The sequence below is a fragment of the Chionomys nivalis genome, chromosome 19 (assembly GCF_950005125.1).
Source record: "Chionomys nivalis chromosome 19, mChiNiv1.1, whole genome shotgun sequence".
NCBI classification, from domain to species: Eukaryota; Metazoa; Chordata; class Mammalia; order Rodentia; family Cricetidae; genus Chionomys; species Chionomys nivalis.
The window spans coordinates 42,156,832-42,184,747 of record NC_080104.1 but is presented as its reverse complement, the minus strand read 5'-3'; the positions used below and the strand labels follow the sequence as shown (position 1 = coordinate 42,184,747).

The 27,916-nt window shown below is 49.0% G+C and overlaps 1 protein-coding gene across 2 annotated transcripts in view; it reads right to left on the bottom strand.

The window, feature by feature from the left end:
- Lrrc20 (leucine rich repeat containing 20) overlaps positions 1 to 27,916 on the bottom strand; it is a 101,856-nt gene that overhangs the window by 35,609 nt on the left and 38,331 nt on the right. For both annotated transcript variants that reach the window (XM_057751142.1, XM_057751141.1), the window contains exon 3: positions 17,059 to 17,208. In XM_057751142.1, the coding sequence (XP_057607125.1) occupies positions 17,059 to 17,208 (150 nt within the window). The remainder of the gene's footprint in view (positions 1 to 17,058; positions 17,209 to 27,916) is intronic.

Here is a 27,916-nt window from a genome sequence, read left to right as displayed (position 1 = left end):
TTGCTAAGGAGGTTGAGCAGGATGAATATCTTGCATATCACCATAGAACCTTCACCTGGCAATGGATGGGGATAGAGACAGAGACCCACATTGGAGCACTGGACTGAGCTCCCAAGGTCCAAATGAGGGGCAGAAGGAAGGAGAACATGAGCAGGGAAGTCAGGACTGCGAGGCGTGTGTCCACCCACTGAGACAGTGGGGCTGATCTAATGAGAGCTCACCAAGGCCAGCTGGACTGGGACTGATGGAGCACATGTGATCAAACCAGACTTTCTGAACGTGACTGACAATGAGGGTTGACTGAGAAGCCAAGGACAATGGCACTGGGTTTTGATCCTACAGCATGTACTGGCTTTGTGGGAGCCTAGTCTGTTTGGATGCTCACCTTCCTAGACCTGGATGGAGGGGGGAGGACCTTGGACTTTCCACAGGGCAGGGAACCCTGACTGCTCTTTGGACTGGAGAGGGAGGGGGAGAGGGTGGAGGAATGGGAGGGAAATGGGAGGAGGGGAGGAGGTGAAAATTTTTTTAAAAAATTTTAATAATATAAAAAAGAAAAAAAGGATTACAGGTGTCCATCACCACACCTCATGCATATTTGGTGTCAGGGATGAAACTCAAGAGCTGTGTACATGCTAGGCCAACATTTGACAACTGGACGACCTCTCTAGCACCCCACACCCCATATGCGGAAGCAGGGTTTCACTCTGTAGTCCTGCCTGCCTGGAACTTACTGTGCAAACCAGGCTGGCCTCAGACTATGTGTGGTCCTCTGGACCCGGCTTCTTAAGCTGGGGTTGCGGGCAGTCCTAGGGTTCTGCTTCCTCAAATGTTCTCTCCTGGGTATGTGTTAAGCCCTGCAGCCTCATGCGGGCTGTGTCTTCACGCCAGCATCACCTCACCTCAAGTGGAACTCCCTCCCCCCCTTGGTCACTTTCCCTTCAAGACCTACCCCTAAAGATCCCCCATTTCCTAAGTGTACTAGCTGGCAGCACTCTGTCTCCTGCTGCGAGAACTCACAGCACTCTGCCTCCTGCTGCGAGGACGGAAGCTGCTGTAGGAAAGTGTCCCCAACAGTGCAGCCCAGAGTGAGCATGTGACAACACCCAACCGGTCCAGCACAGCGAGTACCCCAGAATCCTGGGCAAGTAAACAAACGAGCAGGGGAATGGATTTCAGCGTCGCCCTTACAACCCTGCAAAGTTCCTGTTCCGAATACAGTGCAGTTCTTCCTTAAATTGATTTGTTCCTTTTATCAAGAAGAAAAAAAAACTATTATTGCTTTCTATAAAAAGTACTGCTGTTCATGTCTCACTGAACGCTGCTGCCAGAGGAAGACTCCAGGCCCCTGGCAGAAGACAGCGGAGAGGAAGGTGGAAAGGACAGAGGTGGCTGCCCTGGAACCTCTCGGGAGCAGGGGAGGGGGATTCTATGCGGTGTGTTTTCCAAAGCTCCTACTTTCCAGAAACATGCTTCCCAGCTGAGTCTTCTCCCATTTGCCTGCAAAGCCTAACAGGCCACTGAGAAGCTGTCCTGGAACTTGCTATGTAGATCAGGCTGGCCTCAAACTCACAGAGGCCCACCTACTTCTACCTCCAGAGTGTGGGGATTGAGGATGTATGCACCACACCCAGACTGACTTTGAATCCCTAAAGCCCATGTTTGTGAGCCCCATGGAGCACAGCCACTCACTGCGCCATGGGAGGAAGCGCAGAGGGGCCTCTCCCCCCACCTTGGCGTGGGGCACAGCCATAAAATCTGTGAGTGGAGGGGGAGGAGCGAATCCTGGGGAAGATGAGGAGTTATATGGTAGTGTGGGCATGCTTATGCTCCCAGTCACAGAATGAAAAGCAATCTTCTTACTGCTGGGGCCACTGACAAGGGGAAGACAGCCAAGCGAGTCCTACCATCTCTCAAGTCACATGGGAGCAGGTGTTTGTGACAGTATGTCCACGTGAGGGGTCTCAGACCTGCTGCTGTCCCAGTCCCCTACAGTTGGAGACACAGACGCAGACCACACACACATAGTTCATCAGGGCAAGCGCAACACAGGCGGCAGAAGCTGGGGGAGACTCTCCTTTCTCCACTTTGTTACTTCTAATTTCCCGACACGATCAAATAGTTATTAAGGGAAAAAAGGACTTTATCAAACCAATTCAGGCCTGAGTCTTATCACAGCCCCAGCATGGTTCAGGAATATAAGAAATGAGTCCCTGAAGGCAGATTACAAGAAAGCCTTCTGCGAGCTTGCCCCAGAGCCAGAATATGTATCCACATATCTGTGTGTGTGTGTGTATTTGTGTGTGATGTGTGAGTACTATGCATGTATCTAGTTTATGTGTCTATTTCTATACGTATCTACACAGCTATGTTCCTGTATATCTGTGTCTATGTTATGTTTCTATATTTGTATTTTGTATTTATGTGTTTGTATCCCTTTGTGTGTGTGTGTGTGTGTGTGTGTGTGTGTGTATATATATATATAGAGAGAGAGAGAGAGAGAGACACACACACACACACATATGTATCTATGTGTCCGTCCGTCCGTCCGTCGGTCCATCCATCCATCTCCTCTTGGCTCTGTATCTTGTTTCTGAAAAACACTAAGGATGCTCTTGGAAGGTCTCAGAGGCCTCATCCCATAGCCTCTCTGTGCCCCAGTGGCCACCGAGGTGTCACTCATGCTTGGTAGGGAACCTCACTTTCCTCACAACTCTACAGCTCCGTCATCCATCAGTGCAGTGTAGGGATGGCAGGCGTGGGGCTCTGCCTAGTGCCTGGGAGATAAAAATGAAGGCTGTAGCTGTGGATCTCATCCCTCACTTGCTCAGGAAGCATGTCAGGGTCATACTTGGGTCTGGTTCAAAGACAGTGATGCTCCACTCAGATCAAGAGATTGCCTGTATATGAAGCAGATGTGAAGCCCTCTGTAGACGGAGGCAGAGCCAAAGGGCATCCGCCCATTCCTGGCTCCTAACTGACGTCAGCCATGCCCAGGGCTCAGCTCCACCGGCTCTCACACCTTGGCGAAGGTTCCTCTGAGCCCCACAGAAAAGAACTGAGGGCATCAGTCGGTGTCAGTGTCTACTGGCTTTCCCAAAGCCAAACACTGATCCTCGCTCCAACCTTCCTGTTGGAGCCAAACCACTGATCCATCCATTGTGGGGACTAGTGACCTACTGGCCAAGAAGTGCCTGCCACCTCTCAGCAAAGCAGCTCACCAGGACAGAGGTCAGCAGCCAAGTGAGCAGCAGACAGAGTGAGGGGGCAGTTGGCTGTGTGGGAATGCCAGCGCCCCGGAGAGCTACGCAGTTAGTGCTACCATCTGGCAAAGGGGACAGCGGTGCCTAGTGACCCTTGAGCTGGGTTCAGAACCAGAGCGGTGCATCATGCATACTATGTACCTGGCACAGTGCTCAGCACAGACAGGAACCATTTGATAGGGAAATGAATAAGGAAACAGAGGGACAAATAAAAAGTTGGGGGATGACTTGACTATGAACCCCATATTCCCAGGCCTGGCCCAGGATGACATCTGCAGCATGGGAGTGGGGTTCGTGTGGCATCCTTCCAGACCAGAGAGGGGTTTTCCTATGTGTCTTGGTTCAAAGGAATGGCAGGGACAAAAGCAAGGGGAACTAAGCTGTCCACTCCAGCCTCAGGGGCACTGGAATGTGAATTTCAGGGTGAAATAGAGCACACATCCAATTAAGGTCAAATTTCAGATAACAATAAATGGTTTGTTTTGGTTCTATTTTCTCGAGACAGGGTTTCTCTGCATAACCACCCTAGCTGCACTGGAACTGTCTCTGTAGACCAGGCTGGCTTGAAACTCAGAGATCTGCCCATCTCTGCCTCCCGAGTACTGGGGGTAAAGAAGGGTGGGGCACCACTGCTGCCCAGCCAATAAATGATTTTTTAAAGTGTGCTTTTACACCATATGTCTCGCGGGGTGTGTTTACTCTCTGCTTCTCTGAAATTCATTTTAACAGGGTATCCTATACTTCATTTGTCAAATCTAGGAAACAGTACGTAAGCTCAAGACATTTGCAGACACACCCACCTGGCGTCTATGGTCAATCTGGAATCCTCCATGCCCAAAGCCCTCAGTTCTCTGAATGACTACGGAGCACCACCAAGCATCTCTGGAGAGTCTGCACTGTATGCTAACTGCCTTCCCTGCATGGCCTCTGCGAACTCCTGGGACTGTCCCTCAAGCTCAACACCAGCATCACAAACAGAGTCTGCATGTAAGATGGGTGAGGCTTGGGTAGTTCAATGGCTCAAGACAAATCATGTCGCTAGCATCTGACTAAAGCACCTGCTTCTACAGCCTAGATCTTGACCATGGATCCAGGGAACCTAAGGACTCTGCCTGAAGGTGGGTCGGGTAGATCACCTCCATCTCAGGCTCCCCATCTCTGACAGCTAAGATCCAGTTCGGGTCCCATCGAAGTCTCTCCTGTGCAGACTTATTTCTGTGACTATTATTATTTCTGACTGCATTTTCCCTACAGACACAATAAGCCTCCCAATGTGACTGTCACTCTATAGCAGAACCACAGCCCATCAAAACATTCATGTGCCTACCCAGTACACTGGCTGCTTCTCTGTCACTGTAGCAGAACAGCTGACAGTGTAAATTGAGGAAAGGCATACTGTGGCTCACAGTTTGAGGGAGCATATCATGATAGCAGGGAAGATGTGGAGGCAGGAGGTGAGGTAAAGGGTCACACTACTCATGGCCAGGAACCAGAAGGAAATTAAAGATGGTCTCAGCCAATTTTCTCCTTTTTTTTATTCCATCTGGAATCAGGGATGGTGCTGCCCACATTTGAGGTGGGTCTTCTTTCCTCAGTTAAGCCTCTGAAAACACCTTTGCAGACATGCCCAGAGGTATGTTTCCATGGTGATTCTGAATGCAGTCACGTTGATGATGGCTACTAAGCACCACACAATTCATCCCCAACCTCACAGGATCACCGTGGAGTGAATACCTGCTTGACCTTGATTCAGATCGGGTTTGAGTGTGTCCCCTCAATGTGCTTGTACCAGAAGCCTGACCCCTGGGGAAGGAGAGTACAGGGGAACTTTAACATGAGGAGCCAGTGTACCGGGTGTGGCAGCACCAGCCTTTAATCCCAGCACTTCGGGAGGCAGATCTCTGTGAGTTTGAGTCTTGGTCTACACAGTGAGTTCCAGGACAGACAGACATTGTCTGTTTCAAGGGGGGGGGGGGCAACACCAAGTGCAAGGTGTTTATCATGGAGGCACTGAGAATCGAGGGATTCATCATGCCTTTCTCGCAGGGTGGAATAGTTTTCAAGAGTATGAGTCATTTAAAATCAAAGCCACCCAATATCCGTGGCTGGTTCCCTTTCTGCCTCTTAGCCACATTGTGATGAAGCCTGGGATCCTAGCCAGGACACTTAAGAATCACACTGTTCAAGCCATGCAGCTGCCTGAATTGTGAGCCGAGCTTCTTTAGTTCAGATATTCTTCAGTTTAGGTGTTTTGTTAGGACAACACAGAACAGACTGGCACGGAGGAGAGAGGCCTAGAGAGGCCAACTGGGGCCAGCAAGGTTGCTGACGACTCTGCCTCATCTTCTGAACGGCCTGCTCTGGGCTCCGGTGCTTTTCTCTACTGTTCCTATGTCAGAGGAAATAGTCCTAGCCACTTGACCTTCCACACTGCCACAGCCAGACCTGACTCTCTCTTCACCCTGGGGTCACAGCACCTGGGTCCTCTGCCCAGGGTCTTGTGGCTAAGGGGCTCAGGTCAGAAGGGCTGTCTGAGGGAGCCAGGGTTCAGAGTTGGACAATTTGGGAATCCAAAGATAAAAGGAGCTTTGGGAGAAGACCCTACCGCATCCCATTCTGGAGGTGTCCTAGCTGAGAGCAGCCCGAGCAGCGACGTTTCTTTGTTCAGTGACCCCCTTGAGCTGTGGTTTCCAGTCTTTGTCAGATGCAACCTTCCTTTCTCATCTCACCGATTCCTAGTCTGCCATATGGCGGACAGCCGTCAGGGTCTACTGGAATTAACCCAGTAGGAAATGAAAAACCAGTCGATTCTGTTAGGGGACATGCGAGGCTGGCCAGTGACAATGCAGCTGCTCTGCAAAGGGATGTGCCAGCTCCACACTCCTGGAGACCAAGGCTCAGCCAACAAGGGGGCTCTGACCCTGCATCACAGGCTCTTGCTTGCCTACCCCATGGCAAGAGCCAGACGTCGAAAGGGCCATGTGTGGTGTTGGGTCGAGCAGAGAAGGCTTCCTAAGGGTGTTAGCGGGAAAGTAAACAAAAGCTAAGCTTCCAGAAAACATACCCTGAATTGTAGGGGATGGTAAGAGGGCAGGGGACTAAAAGGAAGTGCTGACCATTCTGCCCACATGAAAGACTAATAAGGCAGTTTTGTTATTGCTGTTCCTGTTTCACACAGCCGAGGCTAGCCTCAAACATCCTAGGCAGCAGAGGATGACTTGGAATTCTGGATCCTTGTGCCTCTGTTTCCCAAGTGCTACTATTACAGGCATGCACCGCCATGCCGGGTTTAGGCAGCATTGGGGATCAAATCCAGGATTTTGTGCACACCACACAAACATTCTATCAACTGAACTACACCCTTAAGTGGACCAACATCAACCCCGAGTCAGACAGAACCCGTGATGTAAAACGGTACATGTATCCTTCCCTAATGAATTGTATGAGCCCATCTTCTTGCTGTGTGACCTTGGCCAGGTTCCTTGCACTCCCTGAGAGAAGGGAAGAAGACAGAGCTAGAAACACAATGAGAGGTAGAGAAGGAGGCAGAAAAGGGAAAAGAAAAGGTTGAGAGGGCTTTAAAAATTTTAATAAATGCATACTTGGAAAGGGCTCACAACAATGCCTGCTCTTGGTGGGACGCTGTAAATGTCACTAACACTAGATGCATTTCTATTTCACAGGCCAGCGGCATCTCCAGAGCTGGCAGTGACAGCCGCTGCTGGGCAGGGAACTGGATGTCTGGGGGAGGAGAGAGACTTATTTCCCTCTATTATTCCTTTTGACTGGACCACTGCATTGTGTGTGCCTATTGCCTATTCAAAGTAAACAAGCAGACAGGGCCCATTCTTTCAAATGATGTGGTGGAGCGGTGCAGGTGTGGCGGGGACCTGAACAACCAGTAGATGGATGGAGTGCGGGGGAGGGAGGGGCAGAGGGGCCCTGCAGCACAGCAGCCAAAGAAATCCATGCGGGGAGTTTGGGGGGAAAAGGGGAAAGAGGGAAATTGCAAAGTCCATTGTCACTCGGGGTTTGGAAAATGTGAGCTTGGGAACTGAGCCGGAAGACACAGCTAATTCAGTCATCCTGCCCCGGTGTTCTGGGTGTGCCTCACCCCATGTACGCTGGCACACTTGCCCTGGCTAGGTAGGCAGAGAGCTAGGGAGCCAAGGTACAGGATGGAAGAGGTGGTCTCCTGTTTGCGGGGCAGGTATACCTCTCCAGGCTGCTACTAGGCCTCCCCACGGGGAGCCGAACTGATTTCTTCCAGTTCTATGGGTCTGTTGGCCTCTGGCAAACGGTCCTTCTGCCCAGAAACAGTGGTCACGAACATTTAGACTTGAATTCTGTTGCTTGCAGTCAGACAACCCCAGGGATGGGACACCCATGAGGACAGAAAGCACAAGTTGATGCAGGAGGCTACCACACTGTCACCTCCTCCATTCCTAGTACAATCCTTAGGGATGGCAATGGGGGCTGTCCCTATGGACGCTCAGAGGACATGGGACCTCCTGGGTTCCATGACTCTAATCAGGATCTATGTGGAAGAAACGGAAAATGGTGCCCCAGCAGCAGGTCTGACTGGTCCCTGTGAACAATGCTGACACCCACTTCAGCACCGCTTCTGCATCTGGACGGCTTGCCCAGCACCTTTCTCCAGCCTTGCCTTTTTCCTTTTGTCAGCTAAGAGACATGAGCTGAGGAAAAGTAAATACGAGAGGCTAAGGCAGAGCATGAAGTGAAGGCCCAGTGCCCTGCGACTTCAGCCACACTTGGTCCTGCCACCTGATGGCCTACGTGAGGACGGGTCCACCCATCCTTGGCTTAGGAGATGTATCATGCCTCAGAGAACCCACCCCTAGCCTCCTTTTCCCAGATCATCAGGCATTAAACCATCCTAGACCCTTTCCACACTGTCCCAGACCCCTCAAAACTCCCTAAGGCCTGTCCTGCTCCTGGGGCAGGACAGGGCAGCCCTCTTATACCAGGTGGCTTGCCAGAAAGAAAGGATAAAGTTCTCCTGCGCCTATCTGGTTGGCTGAGGCAAGGAGGTAAAGTGTAATTTTCTCTACCAAAAGTCAAAGGAGTTGCTGCCTGGAGGCCCCTGCAGTGAGGACAATGACAGCATGGTGAGCCTTGAAGTCCTTAATAGATAGGCCCCACAGGGGGCCTGCAGCCTGAACAGGAGTACACACAGCACGGTGTCCCAGGGTGGCTGGCTCCCTGGCATCTTCCTGTCAGCATGGGCTCAGAGAACAAACGCTTAGGGAAGGACATAGAAAGAGACACTCATTACAGCTGGGCACAGTGGTGCACACCTGTCAAATCAGCACAGGGAAAGTGGGGGCAGGAGGATTAGGAGTTAAAGGTCATCCTGGATATCTATGGCGTTTGACGTCAGTCTGGTTTACCTGAGACTATCTTAAGCAAGCAAACGAGTCTGTCACTGGAAATCGGAAGACATTTCAACCTCACACGGTAAGAATCTGGTGTCGCCTCACCTTCCTCTTCTAATACTTAATCAAGAGCCTTGTCCCTAAGTCCAGCTCTGCCAAGACTCTTTTTCTCCCACAGCAGGGATTTTGGGTAAAAAATCTTAGTCTCCACAGAGGCACCCAGGCTGGCTAGCCAGCTAGCCTAAACCTCCCTGCCCAATTTGTCCACAACAACACACTGTAAGCCAGCCCAAGACCTACTGCCTCTGCCTGTGGAGAGAACGAGACTCCCTTAGGACCTGACTGAAGATTAGCTTGGGGCTGGGTCTTCAAGGCCAGCCCCATTTCCTGCATCTGCTGGCTTTATACTTTGACTCACGCGTCTCCTGTCTTCAATGTCCCACACAGCCTTTTCTTACCCCCAACTTATCCTGCCAGGACCTTTCTGGAACGTTCCTGTTTAAGCACTGGCTCCTTCTGGCCAATCCCTGACAACATGCATCATCCCTCTGCTCGGGACCACTTGGTCTTCTATCATTTTCGCAGTTATCTTCCAAACATACCTTTCCTCTCCTGAAGGCTGCTATAGAAACTCCCCCTTATCTAACTGGCAAACGCCTCCTCATGCCCACTTTAAACCACTTCTCTGGAGCTTCCTGAGTTCCCACCCACGACTCTGATTCTTCCACAAGCAACCCCTCAGCAGACAACCCCTTAAAGTTTCCAGGTCGCTGTCTAGTACACCTGCGTCCCCTGTGAAATGGTGAGGACCTCAGGGGCTATCTCTACCTAGCTCTAAGTCTTATTCCCAAATGATGCTGGTATTATAGTGACAAATCACAGGCAGAGCAAGACGTGCTGGAGATGGCTCTGTGGTTAAGAGCACAGGCTGTTCTTCCAGAGGACCCAGGTTCAATTCTCAGCACTCACACAGCAGCTCACAAGTGTCTGCAACTATAGTTCCAAAGGATCCAATACTCTCTTTTGGCTTCTTTGGGCACCAGGTAAGCAAGTGTTGCAGACATATATGCTGGCTTAACACTCATATACATAAAATAATAAAATTAAATTTAAAATAGAAGTGCCCATGGGCTTGGGGCCAGGAGAGCTGAGTGCCCAGTGAACTGGGGTTCCTCTGCTATTATTTGCTTGGACATACCATGAGTTGAGCCAGGACAGAGGCTTGTGAGCATCCACTGGACTGGGTAAGGTGGGAGTGTGAGAAATTGAATTTTGTTTTTTGTTTTTATTTTTAAGATAAGGTCTCAGGTAGTCCAGGCTAGCCTTCAGCTTTCTGCGCATTTGAGAATGATCTTGAACTCCTATCTCTCAAGTGCTGGGATTACAGCTGTGCACTACCATGCCTGGCTTATGGAAGACTGAACTTACTGACAACAGGGAAACCCAGTATCAAACAGAATACTGACCCACAACCCGTAGCCCAGAAGCCATCCAATTATCTGGAGCCACTAGCCCAGGACACTTGCTATGTTGGCTAGTCTTACGTTAACTTGACAGATGAACTAGAGTTATCCTGAAAGGAGGAAACCTTAACTGAGAAAATGCCTCCCTAAGATCCGGCTGTAAGACATTTTCTTAATTAGTGATTAACGGAGGAGGTCCCAGCTCATTGTATGTGACACCACTCCTTGATTGGTGGTCCTGGGTTCTATAAGAAAGGCTGAGCAAGCCATGATGAGCAAGTCAGTAAGCAGTACTCCTCCACGTCCTCTGTATCAGCAGCTCTTTGCCTCTAGGTTCCTGCCTGGCATGAGTTCCTGTCCTGGCCTCCTTCAGTGATGGGCTGCAGTGTGGAGGTGTGAGCCAAATAAACCCTTTCCTCCCCAACTTGCTTTTTGGTCATGGCGTTTTGTCGAAGCAACAGAAATCTCAGCTAAGATACTTGCTCACTTAAGTCAGACATCATAGGAACTGTTGTCTGTAACAACCCATTCAACAAGGCAAACCATAACCCCGTAACAACTGGCTCTACAAGGTCAGGACTCAATAACCCACAATTTCTCTAATTTGAAGGGGAAGGGGTACAGGTGGATCTGAGTTAAGACAGGATCTCATTTAGCCCAGGCTGGCCTCAAACTCACTATGTAGCTGAGGCTGGCTTTGAACTCCTGGGTCCTTCTGCCTCTACCTCCCAAATATTGGGATTACAGGTTTGAGCTATCACATCTTGACGCGAGATTCCCCTCTGTATGTTGTGAATACTATTGATAAATAAAGAAACTGCCTTGGTCTGCTGATAGGGCAGAACTTAGGTAGGTGGGGAAAACTAAACTGAATGCTGGGAGAAAGAAAGGCAGAGTCAGGGAGAAGGCATGGAGCCACTGCTGGAGACAGATGCACTGAAACTTTGCTGGTAGGCCATGACCTCATGGTGATGCACAGATTAATGGAGATGGGTTAAATTAAGATGTAAGAGTTAGCCAATAAGAAGCTAGGGCTAATGAGCCAAGCAGTGTTTTAAATAATATAGTTTCTGTGTGATTATTTTGGGGCTGAACAGCCGGGGACAAACAAGCGGCCTTATCACAACAACACCAGGGTGAGCTCTCCTGAGTTTTGACTTCGTATCAAACTAGGGGCCATAAGGAGAAAGCTAAACCTAGCTCTACCCAACTCTAGTAGTCCATTCCCAAAGATGCCTGCTTTTAGCAAGCCACTAGCAGTCGCCCAAGCAGTTGTTCAGAACAAAACCCTTGCTTTTGTTCCACTATGAAGCATTTCCCATTCCCTGCCCGTGCTTGGAGCCCCGGCCAAGTGCACATAACAGGGCTAACTTCCTGCTCTACAGCAGGTGCCAAGGGCAGGAACCTCCAAGTGTCTCATTTGTTGGGAGTGGACAAGGATATTCTCTTAGGTGTGTCTCACACTCCTCTCACTTGGCAGGCAGGCCCAAGACACACTCAAGCAAAAGAGCCAAGTGACCAGAAAGTAAGAAAGGAGACAGAGATACAAGAGTCACACCCAGATACTGATATCCCTTCCCACAGGCCCACCTGCCATTCACACTGATCCTACCTAGCCCTTCACATCCACCATTCACGCTGATCCTATCTAGCCCCTTCACATCCGCCATTCACACTGATCCTATCCAGCCCCTTCACATCTGCCATTCACACTGGTCCTATCCAGCCCCTTCACACCCGCCATTCACACCGATCCTATCCAGCACCTTCACACCCGCCATTCACACTGGTCCTACCCAGCCCCTTCACATCTGCTATTCACACTGATTCTATCCAGCCCCTTCACACCTGCCATTCACACTGATCCTACCTAGCCCCTTCACACCTGCCATTCACACTGATCTTACCTAGTCCCTTCACATCCACCATTCACACTGATCCTATCCAGCCCCTTCACACGTGCCATTCATACTGATTCTATCCAGTCCCTTCAATCTGCCATTCACACCGATCCTATCCAGCCCTTTCACATCTGCCATTCACACTGATCCTACCAAGCCCTTTCACATCCGCCATTCACACTGATCCTAACCAGTCCCTTCACACCTGCCAGTCACATGGATCCTATCCAGCCCCCTCACACCTGCCATTCACACTGATTCTATTCAGCCCCCTCACACCTGCCATTCACACTGATCCTATCCAGCCCCCTCACACCTGCCATTCACACTGATCCTATCCAGCCCCCTCACACCCGCCATTCACACTGATCCTACCTAGCCCCTTCACACCTGCCATTCACACTGATCCTACCTAGTCCCTTCACACCTGCCATTCACACTGATTCTATCCAGCCCCCTCACACCTGCCATTCACACTGATCCTATCCAGCCCCCTCACACCTGCCATTCACACTGATCCTATCCAGCCCCCACACCCGCCATTCACACTGATCCTACCTAGCCCCTTCACACCTGCCATTCACACTGATCCTACCTAGTCCCTTCACACCTGCCATTCACACTGATCCTACCTAGTCCCTTTACATCCACCATTCACACTGATCCTATCCAGCCCCTTCACACGTGCCATTCAGATTCTATCCAGCCCCTTCACACGTGCCATTCACACTGATTCTATCCAGTCCCTTCAATCTGCCATTCACACCGATCCTATCCAGCCCCTTCACATCTGCCATTCACACTGATCCTACCTAGCCCTTTCACATCCGCCATTCACACTGACCCTAACCAGTCCCTTCACACCTGCCAGTCACACGGATCCTATCCAGCCTCCTCACACCTGCCATTCACACTGATCCTATCCAGCCCCTTCACATCCGCCATTCACATTGATCCTATCCAGCCCCTTCACACCTGCCATTCACACTGATCCTATCCAGCCCCCTCACACCTGCCATTCACACTGATCTTATCCAGCCCCTTCACATCCGCCATTCACATTGATCCTATCCAGCCCCTTCACATCCGCCATTCACACTGATCCTATCTAGCCCTTCACTCACTCAGTTTTGCTGTTTTGTTTAAGACATGATATGGCTGGCCTCCAAGCACTAGGTAGCAGCAGAAGATGCGTCACCACAGCTGGCTTATGCAGTGCTAGGGGTTGAACCTAGGGCTAGACAGGCCACTGCCTTTTCATTTCATAAAAATGAGTGGAGGACGTGGAAAGTTGGAATCAAAGATGACCCGACCCTGGGAAGTCATGAGTCTGATGGAGAGAGTTCTCAGGTTCCCCATGGGAGCCTGTGGTCACAGGCTCAGGACACGTGGCAACAGCAGCTGCTCTGACAAGAGCCCAGAAGAAGACACAGCAGTCTTTTCAGTGCCAATACCTCCTTCTCCACACACATAAAGCTCAGGACGAGCATGTGTGAGTGTGTGTGTGTGTGTGTGTGTGCCTTCTGTTTAAAGAGAAATCACAACAAAGACTTGAGGACAGAGCTCCCTCTCTAAGAGGCAAACCGGCCTTGGCTCCAGAACTCACCCCCTCCACTCCCCACCCTCAGCTCCTAGCCACCACAGCCTACAATTGTGTGAAATCCAATTAGTTGGTCTGGTCCTTCCTTTTGAAACCCCAGGCTGAGGAATGGAGGAGTCAGGAGCTGGTGGGGACAGAGAAGAGAGTTCAAACGGCATCCTTCAATAGGCGTCTGATCCAATGATATTGGAGTGGGTTCAATGGTGTCGATGAAGGAGCCCTGAGCAGCATTTACCCGAAGCTGCTGATGAGGGACCTCTGAAAGCGTTGCCTCCAGCCCTCAGCGCCCACACTCTCGGGAACTATCAGTTCTGCCCAGTAGTCTACCCTTCTGCATTTGTCCTTGCCAGGGTCCCGGTACCTCGGGGTGTGGGGCGGTAGTAAGAATGAAGATCCTGCCACCCAGAGCTCCTTCAGGGAGATACCTGGTTGCCTGGCCCACCACTGTTTCCCCACCTCCAGGCTCAGGCATGGAAGACTGCAGGTGCTTAAGAGATGGACTGAGGATCAAAGAGCACACAGGATAACTCCTCTGCCCAAGGAAGCCTCAACCCAACTGCTCTTCCAGGGACCCCAAGCACCTCACCACTTATCTCTCTAGAAAGCAAACACTGAGGCCTGAGGCTGTGGCTGCATTGGTAGAGTGCTTATCCAGCAGGATGAAGCCCTGGATTTGATCCCCAGCACCATATAAGATGGACATATAATCCTAACACTTAGAAGACGGAGGCAGAAGAATCATAAGGTTAAAGGTCACCTTCAACTAAATAGAGAGTTAGGTCAGCCTGGGCTACATGAGACCTTGTCAAAACACTACAAGACCTTTAACCTAATACAAGCACCCCAGGAGGTGGCCCTCTTGGGGTCAAAGCCCTGGAGGTTCTGCTCTGGATCCTTTCTTAGACAAGGCCTCTACCCCGATTCTCCATCTCCTTCATGAAGGAGGAAAACTAGAGGCCATGCCAGTATTTTACAAGCTAAATCTATATTGCAAATGCATCTAACTGGTTTTCCCATTACATAAAACCTGAAAAAAAGTCTCACACACTGTTTATTTCCAGTTTCTATTAAATAATCAGCAGGAGTCAGCCACGGGGGAGCATGGCCACAACCCTAGTGCTTGGGAGGTAGAAGCAGGAGCGTCAGAAGTTCAAGATCGTCTCTGGCTCGGTAGTGAGTTTGAGGTCAGTCTCATCTATTGGAGACTCTGTCTCAAGGAAATCAGATTGGGGACTGGAGGGATGGCTCTACAGTTAAGAGGACTGACTGCCCTTCCGGAGGACCTGAGTTCAATTCCTAGCACCAACATGGCAGCTCACAACCGTCTGTGACTCCAGTTCCAGGGGATTCAGGGCCCTCACACATGAAGGCAAAAATCACCAATGCATATAAAATAAAAACAAACTATTAACAAACAGAAAACCAAGTCTGATACATGATCAGAAGAATGGACATCATCGGATACATGATCAGAAGAATGGAAATCATTGGATACATGATCAGACGAATGGCCATCACCAGTCCATCTCCTTTTGAGACACACACACTGAGTGACACACCAGTGGTAGGTGGGGACGCCCCCACTACATCCTGCCACACATTCAGTGCAAGTCACGCATTACTCAGGCACTAGTCTCCTACACATCTGTGCTAATGAACCCAGAACCGTGGGTCTCGACTTTGGCTGTCAGCACTTCAGGATGGTCCGAGCCTGTCTCAATGCCAATGCCCAGGCTCACACTCAGGTGGTCCAACTCATCTGGTCTTGGGATGATGGCGAGTACAGCAAGGGTCCTAGGATGGTTCTGACTTCATCAAGGGACGGTCTGAGGAGCCTGCTGGCTGCAAAAATCCCACCTCAGCTCTGGAAAGAGACAGAGGCTGGGAAGCAGACTGAACAGAAACCAGCCAGGTTGAAGTACATACACATAGATGCCTCTGGGGAAAGGAGCCCTGCCCCGGCTCTCCCTCCCTACACACCCCCCAGCACAGGCACTGGAGCTTTTCAAATACAACTGTCTGAGCTCTGTGACCTTCACTCAGAAGGAGCCACGCAGACTAAGCCTGCTTCTGTGCTCGTCTGTGTGCACAGTGACGCTGGCCTCACCAGGTTCTCGCCTGCTTCACCCTGAGACAAACCACTTCTTCCTATTTGTGACCAAGCTTTGTCCGTTCATACCTGTCTCTCTGCCTTCTCATCTCTATCCAACACCCAGAGCTCCCTGAGGAAGCCTGCTGTCAGCTAAGGTTTCTGCTGCACGACAAAACACCATGACCGAAAGGTAACGTGGGGAGGAAAGGGCTCATTAGGCTTACAGCTGTTCATCACTGAAGGAAGTCAGGACAGGAGCTCAAACAGTCTGGAGGCAGAGGGTGATGCAGAGAGCATGGAGGGGTGCTGCTTACTGGCTTGCTCTCCATGGTGTGCTCAATTCACCTTTTTACAGAACCCAGGACCACTCACCATGGGCTGGGCCCTCCCTTCCACGATCACTGAAAGAGAAATGCCTTACAGCTGGATCTCATAGAGGCATTTCCTCAACCGAGGCTCCTTCCTCTCTGATGACTCCAGCTTAGGTCAAGTTGACACACAAAACAAGCCAGTATACTTGACCAGCTGAAATCAGGGTCTGAGATACATTTGCTTGTTCTTCATGTCGGACCAGTATTTTGTGTTTGTTTCTCTAAACAGATGCTTTTCATACCCCTGGCAGACAGTCCCAGGAAGCAGTATTCCCCTTACTCAGGGATCCTGTGCCTTCTGCCACTCTCCCACCCTAGCATTCATGGGGCAGAGAGACTGTGGTAGTGAGTACCACAGCCTCAGCACATCCTGCTCAGCCATCCAGAGACACCGCTGCAAAAGATCCAAAACGCCCACCTGCTGGCCTCCTGCCTAGCACCCTCCAAGAGCCATACCCAGTCACTCAACGTGTGCCAGAGAGATAAACCAGCATTGCTGGCACCTGTCCCAACTGCCCTGAGAAAGCAACATGAAAAAGCAACGCTGGGGAAGAGAAGGGATCAGTCAGTCATGTCTCCTCGGATTGCTGGTCTGCCAGAATAAAAGCATCAAACCAAGACTTGTCTTCAGCCAAACTTACTTTGAGACAGGGTTCTCTGTGTAATAGTCCTGGCTGTCCTGGAACTCACTCTGTAGACCAGGTTGGTCTGGAACTCACGAAGATCAGCCTGCCTCTACCTCCTGGGATTAAAGGCATGTACCACCCCGCCAGGCTCTGTCAATCTTACCTTTCAATCAGCTGGAAATAGAATTTGACCCAGAGACTTTCAAGGCACAAATCTATCTTCAAAGCCTACTCTTGGAATGATTTTTATGAGTCTGGTTGATCCAGGACTAGCTCTGGAGGGAGTGAGACCCTGAAGGTCAGGGGCTGGTCACACAGTCCTTGCCTGAGCTAATCTCTGGCCTACCTCGAAGCTGACTGAAGGTGGTCATGAACTTGCTGGTGAGGGACTTGAGTTCATTGTTAGCCAGTGTGATGAGGTGGATCTGGTCGGAGACGTTCCTCAAGACCTTGTAGATGCAGATGGGGAAAGACACAAGCTTGCAGTCAGCCAGGTCTGCAGCAAAAGGAGAAAGAGATGAGAGCCATGAATCACAGCTTCCGAAGAACCCGCCCCAGACCCACACAGACCTGAGCCAGCTCTCCCTCCAGCTTCTCCCCCTGCAGCTTCTCCCCCCTGCAGCTTCTCCTCCCTCCAGCTTCTCCCCCCCTGCAGCTTCTCCCCTCTCCAGCTTCCCGCCCCTCCAGCTTCTGTGCCTTCTGGCCTGACGTGTTGCCCCACCAGCATTATGCCCCACTTGTCCCTCCTTCCACACTCTGAACCTTGGGTTGTCTCCATATCTATTACCACAGCTGATCAGCTGGAATCCAAGAGGCAGAACCTTGAAGTCATAATAATAATGCCATGCAGGGCAGCATTGTTCAGGTCCTTCACTTACAGAATCTATTCCTCTGGAACCAAAGACCTGACAATGAGGCAGCCTTTCAAAGACTACTTCACGATTCCTTGCTTTGGGCGCACACAACACTCAGACTCTGTGGTTTGCCCATCTTCCCAGGCCTGTATCAAACAAGCAGAGAAGCCACTAAACAGAAGAGGCCTCACACTTCCCAAGGGCAAACCACAAAGTCATCATATAGTTGAGGGCTGCCACCCTTTCCACATCTATACCCAGGAGACAGGAAAACAAGTGTTTCCATGCAGAAAACACAAGACATGCTGGCGTCTTCTGAAAACAGAACGATACAGCTGGCCACAGACTGACAAATGGGTGACATGCCCATAAAAAAGAACACTGCTCAGCCACAGAAGAAATGCCACAGAGGCTGATAAAGTGCTTGCCTTGCAGGTACCAGGGCCTGCATGTGATGCCCAGAACCCATGACGGGGGCTGGGGGAGGCAGTTACGGTGAGGGTGGTATGTGTCTACAATCCCTGTGCTCGGGAAATAGAGACAGGTTTAGCCCTGGCACTCACCAGCTAGCCTAGTCTACTTCCTGAGTTAAAGGTCAGGGAATAACCCACCTCAGAAACTGAGGGAAAATAGATGGTAACCAAAAAACAACATACACACACACACATGCATGTGTAGATAAGAATAGCCGCCCCTGCCCACAGAGAAATACTATTACATGGAAGAATCATGAAAACATGGAGCTGAGCCAAAGAAGCCTGTCAAAAGCACCACACATCAGCCTGACTCCGCGTATGTGAAATGTAAGAGGCAAATCCACCCAGACAGAAAGTAGACAGCTGGTGCGTGTGCGGGCTGCAGGAGAGAGGGTCCTGCCAGCGAGCGATGAGGAAGGGGCGGGGTTTTTTTCCCTGTGAAATGTTCTAAAATTGGCCGGTGGCAGCAATTTTACAGCTCCTTGAATACAACAAAAACCACTAAAAGGATTTCTTTCCTCTCTCCTCCCTTTCTTCCTCTTGTCTTCGCTGCCTTGTGGAGCATATGCAGGCTAGCCTCAGACTCACTATGTGGCCAAGGATGACTGTCAACTTCTGATCCTCCTGCCTCTGCCTCCTAAGAACGAGGCATACAGGTGTGCCTTACCACAGCCAGTTTTACAAAATGTTGGGGATCGAACCCAGTGCTTTGCATATGCCAGGCAAGCGCTCTAGCCACTGAGGCACATGCCCAGCCTCAGGTGGTTCACATCACATGCATGAACTAGGTCTCCATAAACCTGCATGCACACACAGAGGAGAACACAGGGGCTATGTTATTAGGCTGCCCAGCTCTCCCCTGGTACATAAGCTCCCGGAGCCTCAGTTTCCTCATTCTATAAAACAGCAACAGCATTTGACTGGCAGCTGCCAGGAAGGGGAACTATGATCAAATCCTAACTCACAAAGGGCCTGGCAGATACCTAACTAGTGTGTTACAATGCTACCCTCTCCACATCTCCACATCCTCTACGGTTACAATGCTACCCCCTCCACATCTCCACATCCTCTAAGGTTACAATGCTACCCCCTCCACATCTCTACATCCTCTATGGTTACAATGCTACCCCCTCCACATCTCCATATCCTCTACGGTTACAATGCTACCCCCTCCACATCTTCTACCCCCACTCTGTTCAGACCCTTTCTATACTTCAAGACTGGCTCCCTCCAGACCTCTTCTGGGAATCTTTCTGGAGCTTCGTTGTTGCTGGTGATTGCCTTTTGAGCCCTTGGGGCTCTCACCAACTGTGGCAACACCATCTCATCTCTTCTCCACAGAAGCCTGGCTCTCATAGGATACCATGGCTCCAGAATAAATGCACAAGTGCAATAATAATCCCATACATCAACAGTAAAATCAGGGTTTTCATTCATTGTTATTTTTCTGTTGTGCAGCACTGGGAGTTGAACCTAGGTCCTTGGGCTTGTTAGGCAAGTGCTCTACCACTGCGCCATATTCCTAGTAGAGGGCTTTTAAAGGTCCTATTCCTAAGAGCAAAAATAGTACAAAGCTCGTGGAAATGATCATATAAGAATCATGATTATTCCTCACACACTAACTGAAACCATCTCAAGTCACTTTCCCATGGAATCTCTACTTTTGGTCCAAGTCCTAGTCAAATGTCACCTGCTCCATGAAGGCCTCTCGCTGCCCTAAGCAGCTGTTCCTCCAGCCAGAGTGGCATGCAATGCCACTGAGACTGCTTAATCTGAGGTTTTATTAACACATTTTTTTATCTGTTTTCAGGTATTTTTAGGTTTGTATGTGAAGACATTGATAACAAGAAAAAGTATTAAATGATGTTGTTTTCAAAAAGGAGATTTGATTTCTAAGTTACGCATATGTGTGTGTCTTTGTGTATATGCATGCATGGATGCACAGGTGCCCAAGGAGATCACTGGAGGGGGTCAGAGCCCCTGAAGCTGAACTTACAGGCAGTTGTGATTCATCCTACATGTTGGTAACTGAACTCTGGTCCTCTGAATGCAGCAGGGACTCTTAAGCATTCACTGAGCCAACTTTCCAGCCTGTGATGTCTTCTGTTGTTTGTTTTTGAGACAGGTTTCTCTGTATGGCCCTAGCTGTCCTGGAACTCACTCTGTAGACCAGATTGGCGTGAAAAAGAGATCCACCTACCTCTGCCTCCCAAGTGCTGGGATTAAAGGTGGTGCGCCATCAGCACCCGGCTCCACATTCCCTTTTTAAAAGAAAAATTGTAATAGAATGTCTGCTGTGTTTTCTACCCGGTGAGTAAATAGAATGATCTGAAAAGCAAGGCAGGGTTGCAGTCACTTCAGAAGTCACACTAATTACGAGAGGGCAAAAGGATAAACATCATAGAAAGAAAATGTTGAGCCCAGAAGGTTTAGCACAGAAGAAAACATGTCATAATTGAATACTAAATGGAAGCCTCACAAACAAAGCAGGGAAGGGAAATGCTCATTGGCTCCCTCACGTAATAGCTGGGGGAAATAAAAGAGACTCCCTGAACAATCAAATTCTTTATCTCCACCATACAACTCAGAAGGAATCCGAGTTAGAGAGTCTATGTGACCTCACATAAGGCACATATAAGACAGGGACAGGAACAAGGAACAGGGCAGAAACTGCATAAAAGATAGACCACTGGATATTAAAAAAAAAATAGTCAGGCGGTTGTTGTACACGACTTTAAATGCCAGCACTCAGGAGGCAGAGACAGGGGAATCTCTGAGAGTTAGAGGTCAGCCTGGTCTACAGAACGAGGACAGCTAGGGATATACAGAGAGACACTGTTTTGAAAAAACAAAAAATATATAAAGTAGTAACAATAATAATAACAACAACAAGTCAGGGGCTGGCAAAATTGCTTAGTGGTTAAGGGTGCTTATTACCCTACCGCAGGACCCAAGTTTAGTTCCCAGCACCAGACAGCTCATAATCACCAAGAGACCCAATGCCCTTGTAAGCTTCCAAGGGGCACTGCACACACATAGTACAAACAAAGACAAAGACACACACACACACACAAAATAAATCTATATATCTTTTGGCCAGGCAGTGGTGGCACACACTTTTAATTCCAGCACTCAGGAGGCAGAAGCAGGGGGATCTCTGTGAATTTGAGGCCAGCCTGGTCTACATAGTGAGTTCCAGGACAGTCAATGCTATACAGAGAAAACCGTGCCTCGAAAAAAATGAAAACAAACAAAGTAGATCTTTTAAAGAAAATAAAGCAAACAATGGGTTATGCAAGAGTTTATGAGATAAAGAAAAAATGAAAATGCATAAGACAATAGTATAAAGGAAAATTAAGACTATTCAATAAACAGAAGAGAGTTACAAAGGGAAACCATAAGTCATAAACAAATGCACAGCTCACGTGGGCTGAAGCTGCTCTCCAGAACATTATGCTGAGTTATAAATCTACTGAACAATAGCACTGTGCTTTACAAACACACCTTGCTAATACGATCGGGGGAAACGGTATCCTTTGGTCTACTCTGCAGTTCTTTGGGTAATGAGACTAATTACATTTCATAGTCAATTAACCATCTTTATTTCCCCCGTGGAGCATTCTGTTCACATCTTTTGTTTTTCTGTTTGGTGTTCCGGAGTGCTTTCACTAAAAGCCGAGTAAAGCTCGGTTGTCAGTAACCATCTATTCATGTCTTGGTTATTTTCACATTCAACAGCCTGCGCTCTCCCAACTTCAGAGTTCACACAATGCCTTCCCAATTTTATAGTTCACATTACAGAGATTGGATACTTGTTTTCTTTCTTCCTTTTTCTTTTTTAGTGCAAGGATACCAAAGGATACCGTTTCCCCCAATCGTATTAGCAAGGTGTGTTTGTAAAGCACAGTGCTATTGTTCTGGGGAGCAGCTTCAGCCCATGTGAGGCTGTGCATTTGTTTATGACTTATGGTTTCCCTTTGTAACTGTTTTCTGTTTATTGAATAGTCTTAATTTTCCTTTAGTGCAAGGCTGGCCTCTACCTCACTGTATAGCTGAGCATGACCTTGAATTTCTGATCCTCCTGCCTCTACAGGTGAGTGCCACCACGCCTGCTTTTATGCCAGGGATGGGAACCAGGGTTCCACACATGCTAGGCAAGGCTCTACCTACATCTTGAGCCCCAAGATCGGTGATTTTTTTAAACAAAATATTAAAACTAAGCTGACTGTGAAAATGTGTGCCTGTAATTTCAACTACTTGAGAGACAATCAGAGCCTAGCAGTTCAAAGCCAGCACGATAACACAGCGAGATGGTGCTTCAAAAAAAAAAAAAAAAAAAAAAACAAATCTATGTACACAGCAGTTTCAACTAGATAAAAAGTATGCAGGCTTGGGAAAGACGATCTGAAGAAAAATAACTAGAGTTCTAACAGCAATTATTTCAGAGTATTTGATTGTTTCTTACCATAAACTTTCACGATCTTTGTTTTACTAAGTAAAATACTGCTATGTATTTATACAAAACAATTTGTCAAAGACAGGAATATCCAGTGGCACTTTAAGGACTGAAAAAAATCTATGTATCACAAAATGAACTTTCATGGGGAAAAAAAGTCTGGCAAATTTGAAGATGACCTAGGCAGTCACTTTCGTGTAAGACTAAACAAGGCACGGCGCCCAGCTGCCAAAGCAGGAGGATGGGCGCGTGCAGCGGGTAGGCCAGAAAAACAAGGCCTGTCTGAGCATCCTGGAACCGTCTGGGTAATCACTCCTCCGCAGTGTCTGTAACTGATGGTGTGTTTAGCCTCCCAAGTTTATAGCCATTTAGGTAGCATTCTCAATTGGCGCAGACTTGAAATCCTATTCAAGAAGATGTGAATGATTTGAATAAAAGCATCTAGAAGATGTCATTAGTGCTAAGGCAGACAGAATGACTTATAATGAGGCACTTTTTATACAATGTCACAGTGAAGTCATGGGGAACTGCCCATTACCATATCCAAAAACACACTCTGGTCTATGCCACCAGAAAGCCCGGAGTCACTTGATACGATTACAAAAATGTACCATTTGCAGAGAAGTTTGTTGATTAGGGAAACCATGAGTGAAATTGATCAACCGTGAATCGATCTTTGTATGCATAACAGTTTCCTCTGTGACTAAAACATTCCATCTTTCTGGGAAGCTACTTAAACAAGAAGGAAAAAAACCTCAAAACAGGACTGGAGAGATGGCTCATAGGTTAAAGATCAACCAGCTGCTTTTCCAGAAGTCCTGAGTTCAATTCCCAGCAACCACATGGTGGTCACAACCATCTGTAATGAGATCTGGTGCCCTTTCCTGCTGTGCAGGCAGAACACTGTATACATAGTAAATAAATAAATCTTTTTTTTTTTTTAAAGCCTCAAAATAGCTTCAGGAAGTCCCTAAAACTAACCAGATTCACTAGGCCTCTCCCTCCAGAGTAAGCAATAAAAGCTGAGAGTCCTTCTCAGAAAAGTGAAGTCAAACCGCAAAGAAGACTCTCAGAGGAGCAAAGCTGCAAGAAGGCTCCGAGACCAGGCCAGCTGCCTGGAAGAAGCAGGAACCATCAGAGCTTCCTGGAAGAGGTTCAGAGCAGAGTCACTTGGAAACGACACTCTCCAGTCTGTGGAGCTGCCTGCAGGCTGTGCAGTGTGCTCCAGGCTTCCAGCTTCTGGGAGCTGTTGCCCAGGGTAGGGAGGGCCTACAGCTGTCTTTAGTCATTTCTGCTCCCTACAAGTAACCTCAGTAAAATCATTGGTTCACCAAGTTGGACTCTGAGGGCATCTTTACTTGGATCTGTCATGGGCTCCCTACCTGGGGTGAGCAGACACGTGTTGTCTCCCTGTGAGGAAGAGTTCTGTTAAACTTCAGCCAGTTTCTACCACCTTTGGTTCGGTCTAACCTTGATAAGCATGTGCATCTTTTTTTTTATTGTTTTTATTCAGCTACATATTTTTCCTCTGCTCCCCCCCTTTCAACCCTCTCCCATGATCCCTATGCCCCCAATTTACTCAGGAGATCATGCCTTTTTCTACTTCCCATGAAGTTTAGATCCATGTATGTCTCTCTTAGGGTCCTCATTGTTGTCTAGGTTCTCTGGGATTGTGAATTGTCGGCTGGTCGAGCCCGTGGGTTTCTATCTGCTGATGCCACTGGCATGCTCCATCTACTTGCAGGTCAGGGTGCCTGCCTCTGCTGGGACAGGATTAGGGAGCCAGGGCACCCATATGGGAAGGACTGTCCAGGAATTAGGCAGTACGATCACTTTGACATGCCATTCTAGGGGTAGTAACCCAGGTTTGGGAACTGGGTGCTGGTGGCAAGCAGAGCTATTGGGCATCAGAAATAGGGCATCAGGGCCAGCAAGATGGCCCAATGGGTTAATCCCAGCACTCGGGAGGCAGAGGCAGGCGGATCTCTGGGAGTTCGAGGCCAGCCTGGTCTACAAGAGCTAGTTCCAGGACGGGCACCAAAGCTACAAAGAAACCTTGTCTCGAAAAACCAAAAAAAAAAAAAAAAAAAAAAAAAAGATGGCCCAATGGGTAAAGGTGATTGCTATACAAGTCTGATGCCCTGAATTTGAGCCTAGAACCTATGCAAAGGTAGAAAGAAAGAAGTCAATCTTACCATGTTGTCCTCAGAGCTCCTGTGTTCCATGAACAATCTTCTATTTGAAGCATGATTTTATAAGTATGCTATAAACATTAAACTTTAAAAAAAAATTATTGTTTGAAACAGGGTCTCATGTAGCCCAGGATGACCCTGAACTTATTATGTGACTGAAACTGGCCTTGAACTCCCTAAGCTCTTGCCTCTAACTCCTAAGTGCAAGGATTACAGGAACATACCACAGTGCCCAGAAATGCTTCCATTTCTGTAGCATTTGACAGATTTTTTTTTTTTTTTTTTTTTTTGAGACAGGGTTTCTCTATGTAATAGCCCTGGCTGTCCTGGAACTAGCTCTTGAAGACCAGGCTGGCCTCGAATTCACAGAGATCCACCTGCCTCTGCCTCCCGAGTGCTGGGATTAAAGGAGTGTGCCACCACTGCCCGGCCATTTGGCAGATTTTTTAAAAATGTAATTCAGCAATTTGTCTTAGTCACTGTTCTGTTGCTATGAAGAGACACCAGGGCCACAACAACTCTTATATAAAAGAAAGCATGTAACTGGGAGCTGGCTTACAGTTCAGAGGTCTTAGTCCAGTACCATCACAGCAGGGAGCATAGCAGTGTGCAGGCACACCCCAGAGTAGGAGCTGAGAGCTGCATCCTAATCGACAGAGAGAACCTGGGCCTGGGATTCTGAAACCTCAAAGACCATTCAAAGTGACTGCTTCTTCCAACAAGGTCACACCTCCTAATCCTTTCGAATACTGCCTCTCCCTGGAGCTCAAGCCTTCAAATATATGAGCCTATGGAAACCATTTTTATTCCAACACCCACACTTACCACATTGTAATCTTGTATGTATGTGGTGTACGTGTGCATGTGGGTCAGAGGCCAGAGGTCAAGGTTGGGTGTTTCCCTCCGTCCCTCTTCACCGTATTTTTTGAGACAGGGTCTCTCAGTGAACCTCGATGCTCACTGTTTTCGATAAAATTGTCCCAGCAATCTGCCCACCTCTACCCTCCATGCTAAGGCCATTGACACAGAGCTATTGTCGCACAGCAAACATTTCGGCCTAATGAGCATCTCCCCACCCCATCGTCTTCCTCTCTTTAATGAAATTGAAAATAAAAAGGGTCAAAAGAACAGAGAGGAGCAGACCCACTGAAGACAGGCGGGAACAGTTGAGCAGCGTCAGGGCAGCAACTGTGAGCAGGGGGGTGGAGGGGTGCACAATGGGCAGCTGGTCCCCAAAGTGAGGGAAGTGGGCACAGAGAAGAGGCATAAAGCCATTCAAGTTATTTCTAAGGCTCTTCAAAGTTGGCTGTCACCCTGCGCAGAGCCCTGAAGTGGCCAGCCCATGAGCCTGTACTCATGACCCTACTGTGTAGCTGGAGGAAGGGGGCAAGGCTGGTAAGACTCAGCAAACTCAAGGAATCCGAGGTTCAAAATGGTCATGTAAGCTTGTTGAGATGGTTCAGCAGGTAAGGACATTTGCCACCAGGACTGACAACCTAAGTCTGACCCTGACTTTGACCTGATGGAAGGAGAGAATCAGTTCTTGCAAGTTGTCCTGACCTCCATACACACATGCAGACATAAGCAAATAGAAGAATATAATAGACCTGGTCGTGGCGGCGCACACCATTGTTACCGTCAATCTTGACTGTCGCTTGATGGGCTCACTAGGCGCCTAGGACTAGCAAACACATCTGAGAGAGATCGGCTAGGGAGAGAGATGCTCTGATGGGGATGCTCTAGTCCAGTGCTGAAAGCCTGGATGGAGGGAAAGCAGGGAAAGGAGAAAGCCTACTAGAGCACACCTGTGGTCCTCTCCTCTCCTTCCCAGAACCAGCTGCTCTGCCATGTCATCTCCCTACCAGGATGCTCTGAAACCACAAGCCAAGTAAGACCATCCTCCATGTACTTATTTATGACAGGTATTTTCGCACTAAAAATGATGCGAGGGCCCCAGTCAGTTGTGACCAGAGCTGGCAGTCAGGCACAGATCTGGAAAGGGGGTGGGGAAGAAGCATGGGCTCTGGGGTAGGGGTGGGGGTGTTTACCCACCTTCTTCAATTTGTTTGCTCAACTTCTGCTGTAGTATCAAAAGGGGTGAGGGGTTTGAGCAGCAGTCATAACTGAGAATCTCCCCCAGTTGGGGCCAGCTCTCCACTGATCCAGTGATTTGATTTTCACTTTTTCACAGAATTTGCAGATGGCCAGCCAGTCACAGCCCACCTGAGCCTAGATAAATCCTTAGGCAGGGCCTTTTGGGAGACCTGTTCCTGTTTTCAAACAACTGGCTTACTGTGGCTCTCAGCCGGGAGCTTCCTGAAGGCAACCAGCTGGTGACTCACTCTTAGCTGGCAACCCAAGGCCACCGAGAGCTTAGGAGCGAGCGAGGCGAGCTAGCGTCTCTTCCACTTCTAGTCTCTCTCAGTCAGCGCCCCACAGCCTGTGAGAGCTCAAAGCTGTCACTATTCCCTGACAAAGCAGCTCCCTGTCAGCCAGCACAGCCCCTGGAGAGCTGTCACTCCCACACGAACGAAATCCTCCTTCCTTCGCTCATCCTTTGTTGTAGGTCCTTTGATTCTCCGTGGCCAGACAATTAACCAACAGGAAGGGAAGAAAATTATCTCATTCCACTCTTCCAGTCTGAGTTAAACAACACACAAAGTGTCTGAAGCTTCCTGTGGCCAACTGCTGGAAGTCCCTGGACGGCCCATCCTGGCCCTGCAAGGAGGCCAAGGGCTAGGGATGTCACCCCAACACCGACTTCCCTCATCTACCCTCCGTTAGCTATTGAGGCTCATCTAAGTGCCAGGCCCTCATCTAGAGGTATCCTATCTTGTCCCCTTCCTGTGATTTTGTTGTCACTATCCCCAGGGACTCCTACCTGTTCCCTGCATCCTGCAACCCCAAACTGCCTACCAGACGTGTGGGGTACCTACTCAGGGCATTCTGGCTGCCACTGACAGCGGATTCCTTCAACAGGTCCACTGGTCCTGATGCAAATACGCTGCATTCCAGCTGTATCTCCAGCCACTGCACAGAGTATCATCCCTGCTGAGCAAAGAAGTCATGTTCTCTGGACAAGAACATGAACATCCAGGTAGCCAGGCATCCTGGAACAAACCTCCACTTCGTCCAGTCACCTTTCCATCAGTACATGAGACGCAATATTCTTGGAGTTTATGGTTTTAGGGATGGTGACCGTATGGCCATAAGTAATATCACTTTA